The sequence below is a fragment of the Triticum urartu genome, chromosome 4 (assembly GCF_003073215.2).
Source record: "Triticum urartu cultivar G1812 chromosome 4, Tu2.1, whole genome shotgun sequence".
In the NCBI taxonomy this organism is placed as follows: domain Eukaryota; kingdom Viridiplantae; phylum Streptophyta; class Magnoliopsida; order Poales; family Poaceae; genus Triticum; species Triticum urartu.
Genome location: NC_053025.1, coordinates 585,697,696 through 585,702,051, shown reverse-complemented (window position 1 = coordinate 585,702,051; position 4,356 = coordinate 585,697,696). Strand labels below are relative to the sequence as shown.

Sequence of the window (4,356 nt, the reverse complement as noted above, 5' to 3'; positions counted from 1 at the left end):
ATGTCAAAACATCATGCAATCTTGATAATGTACGGCTGTACTTACGTGCAATGTCGGACATTGAGATTTTAATACTTACAAGTAGTAAGTGTACCGAAGCAGAAGTGAAATAATGTACCTTTGGCATATACATCCACCCTGAATAATGGCTATATATACGTACTAGAAGCACCTTACAAAGCACACAACAAGAGAACAACAAAAGAAGTACAGTAGGGGCAGAAGTTTAGCTGAGAGATCGCCGGCGGCCATGGCGACTGAACAGCTCAACGTGTTGAAAGCGCTCGACGTTGCCAAGACGCAGCTGTACCATTTCAAGGCCGTCGTGATCGCCGGCATGGGCTTCTTCACGGACGCCTACGACCTCTTCTGCATCGCCCTCGTCACCAAGCTGCTGGGGCGCATCTACTACACCGACCCTGCCCTCAACGAGCCTGGCCACCTCCCGGCAAACGTGTCGGCCGCCGTGAACGGCGTGGCCCTATGCGGCACACTTGCCGGCCAGCTCTTCTTCGGCTGGCTCGGTGACAAGCTCGGCCGCAAGAGCGTCTACGGCTTCACGCTCATCCTCATGGTCCTCTGCTCCATCGCGTCTGGGCTCTCGTTTGGACACGAGGCCAAGGGCGTAATGGGGACGCTATGTTTCTTCCGCTTCTGGCTCGGCTTCGGCGTCGGCGGCGACTATCCTCTCAGCGCCACCATCATGTCGGAGTATGCTAACAAGAAGACCCGCGGCACCTTTATCGCCGCCGTGTTTGCCATGCAGGGGTTTGGCATCCTATTTGGTACTATCGTCACGATCATCGTCTCGTCCGCATTCCGACATGCATTCCCTGCACCGCCATTCTACATCGACGCCGCGGCATCCATTGGCCCGGAGGCCGACTATGTGTGGCGCATCATCGTCATGTTCGGCACCATCCCGGCTGCCCTGACCTACTACTGGCGCATGAAGATGCCCGAAACTGCGCGGTACACGGCACTCATCGCCGGCAACACGAAGCAAGCCACATCAGACATGTCCAAGGTGCTCAACAAGGAGATCTTAGAGGAGAACGTCCAGGGTGAGCGGGCCACCGGTGATACCTGGGGCCTCTTCTCCCGACAGTTCATGAAGCGCCACGGGGTGCACTTGCTAGCGACCACAAGCACTTGGTTCCTACTCGATGTGGCCTTCTACAGCCAGAACCTGTTCCAGAAGGACATCTTCACCAAGATCGGGTGGATCCCGCCGGCCAAGACTATGAATGCATTGGAGGAGTTGTACCGCATCGCCCGCGCCCAAGCGCTCATCGCGCTCTGTGGCACCGTGCCTGGCTACTGGTTCACCGTCGCCTTCATCGACATCATTGGGAGGTTTTGGATCCAGCTCATGGGATTCACCATGATGACCATTTTCATGCTAGCAATCGCCATACCGTACGACTACTTGGTGAAGCCAGGGCACCACACCGGTTTCGTCGTGCTCTACGGGCTCACTTTCTTCTTCGCCAACTTCGGCCCCAACAGCACAACTTTCATCGTGCCAGCTGAGATCTTCCCTGCGAGGCTCCGGTCCACATGCCACGGTATCTCTGCCGCTACTGGTAAGGCGGGCGCGATCATCGGCGCGTTCGGGTTCCTGTATGCATCGCAGGACCAGAAGAAGCCCGACACCGGCTACTCACGGGGAATTGGCATGCGCAACTCGCTCTTCGTGCTCGCAGGCACAAACTTCCTGGGCCTGCTCTTTTCCCTGCTGGTGCCGGAGTCCAAGGGCAAGTCGCTCGAGGAGCTCTCCAAGGAGAACGTCGGCGACGATGGCATCGAAGCTTAGGCTGGTGTACATCTCCGGTGACACAGAGTCATGCACAAGTGTTTGCTTTTTCATTTCAGCGCTTCTTTCCTTCTGTGTGGCCACTTGCTGAATTTGAGGCGTCGCTTGCCGTTCGTGTGTAGCTGTTTATGGCTGGGTTTTCCCTAAACCTAGCATTGCATTTTTTTGGTGGTGCTCTGTATTCGTTTGTGAAGAATTGTCAATAAAATACCCCGTTCATTTGATTTGATTCCAAGAGATCACCTCTTGCCTGCAGTAAAAGACGAGATTTCTTGGCCCGGACAAAAGATATGGGATTCCAGAGAGAAAGAATCTCTTCACAAAATCGAAGTAATTTGCATCCAAATTACCACATGAAATGTCCTTCTCTAACTGCAACGGATTTTTTGTTTTTTACTAAATTACCACATGACGACCCTTGTTTTTTCTATTTCATTTTTTGTTTGTTACTTTTCGATTTTCATTTATGAAAATAATACAGGATTTCAAAAACATCCAAATTTCCAAATATTTGTGAATTTTGAAAAAAAAATCATGAACTCATAAAATGATCATGAATAAAGAAAAACAATGTTCATGATTTAGAAAAAATGTTCGAGGAATCAAAAAATGTTTGCGCATTAAAAAATGTTCATGATATTCAACAATATTCATGTATTAAAAAATTGGTCATGAATTTGAACATAATTTCATAATTCAAATAAGGTTCATGAATTTAGAAAATTATTCACAAAAAAAATCAAAACTTGTTCCCAAATTATTAAAAAATCGTTGGTTCAAAAAAGTGTTTGTCAAAACCAAAAACAATGTATGTGAATTTTTAAAAATGTTCCCAAATTTGAAGGAATATTCACCAATTCAAAAAAATACGAGTTCAAAAAATTGTTCATGAATTTGTAAAAAATATTCGTAAATTTATAATATGGTCATGAATTTGGAAAAAAATATGCTTTAAAAAACAGATATTTGTGAAGATGTTCGAAAAAAATGTAAAGGAAAAAAGTAAGAAAAAAATAAGGAAAGAAAAAAAGGAAAAAGAAAAAACAGAAAAGAAACCAAAAAGGAAAAAGGAAAAAGGAAAAAGGAAAAGAATGTAAAAGAAAAACAAAAGAGAAATGAGGGGGAAAACATAGAATAAAAACCCGATTTAGGGAAGGTTTTAGAATCTTCTCAAAACCAACGAGAAATAAACCCTAAATGGACCGGCCCAAACACTTGATTGAGCGCTGGAGGGATGTGCTTGGTTACTCGCGTGCGGCCTACGCGCCAAATAGTTGACACCAACAACGACTACCAGCTACACCACCTGGTTCTTCTACAACTAGGAGGCCGCAATTTCTAATGCTTGTCCCATGGATGCTAATTCCCTGTGGGCGTGTTTGGTTGCCCGCATCGAGCCCAACCAGGCCCGCGTGGGAAGGAAGAGGCCTGTTTGGTTGCTTGGTTTCACTGTTGGGCCTGCATCGCATGCTTCTCAAAGCAGCCCAGAGCCTGGCTCGCTGGAAACGCTCGGATCAGCAGTTTCTCGCGAGCCAGGCTGAGTGCGGCGTGAGGTCGCACGGGCAGGTGCGACGTGAGGGCGGGGGGATGGCGGGAGATGGAAATCTGGCGTGCCGTCCCAGTGCCAAATCTAGCCTCACCCCCCTTTCACTTGCTCACCCATAGCCACTACCCCCTTTCTTCCCTACTGCCTCACCACCGGCGGCGCCTGCGATTTCAGATCTGCGCTAGAGGCGGCGGCGACGGAAGAGGCGGCGATGTTTGCGGTGGATCTGGTGCTCCCCTTGTTGTTGGCCACCGTCTGGTTGACCTTGTCTGTGCCATGGCTCCCCCTACGCCATCTTCGTCTCCGATGCCTGTAGGCAGCACCCCCTCCCCCCTTTGTTAGGTCAGTGGTTAGGCCGTTAGGCTAGGTGTAGGATCGATTTCCCCCTGAACGAACCTTCGATGTCGACTAGGTTATAGACGCACATATGAGGCTGATAATTCAGGCAACAACACTGATTAGTGTGATTCAGGCATGGGTCGTGTTCATGCACCAGAGAGTTGTTCGTCATGCTGGGAGACCATTGATCCGCTATGGTCCATTGTTTATCTGGAAACAGGAGAGGATCCAAAATCTGAACTACATCTACAACTGCAATGACGTCGAGGCTCTGTGGATGCTTCGAATGAAAATATCACCATTTTCCAGGCTTGTCGAGACCTTCGGGAGCAGGGGGCTGCTACAAGATAACATCAACACCAGTGTGGAAGAGCAAGTGGCCATGTTCTTTCATGTTGTTGGCCATAACTAGAGGTTCAGGGTCATTGACAACACGTTCAGGAGATCAATGGAGACCATCTCTAGGTACTTCAAGTAGGTGCTTTTTGTTGTTGGGGAGCTTAGAGGAGAGATGATGAGGAGACCATCTGGCCGGACTCCACCCAAAATTCGCTTAAACCTAAGATGGTATCCATACTTCAAGGTGAGCATTGACAATATACACTTTTCATGGCTTGATATGCTTGTATTGTTCAAGTTGAGCACTAACACAAGC

At 48.4% G+C, this 4,356-nt stretch overlaps 1 protein-coding gene across 1 annotated transcript; it reads left to right on the top strand.

Moving 5' to 3' along the window:
* The first annotated feature begins 202 nt into the window (after positions 1-202).
* Positions 203-1,908, top strand: LOC125554273 (inorganic phosphate transporter 1-2-like). The gene has a single exon (XM_048717848.1). It carries the CDS (start codon positions 251-253, stop codon positions 1,814-1,816), a length of 1,566 nt encoding a protein of 521 aa, XP_048573805.1. The 5' UTR covers positions 203-250; the 3' UTR covers positions 1,817-1,908.
* Positions 1,909-4,356: the final 2,448 nt, after the last annotated feature.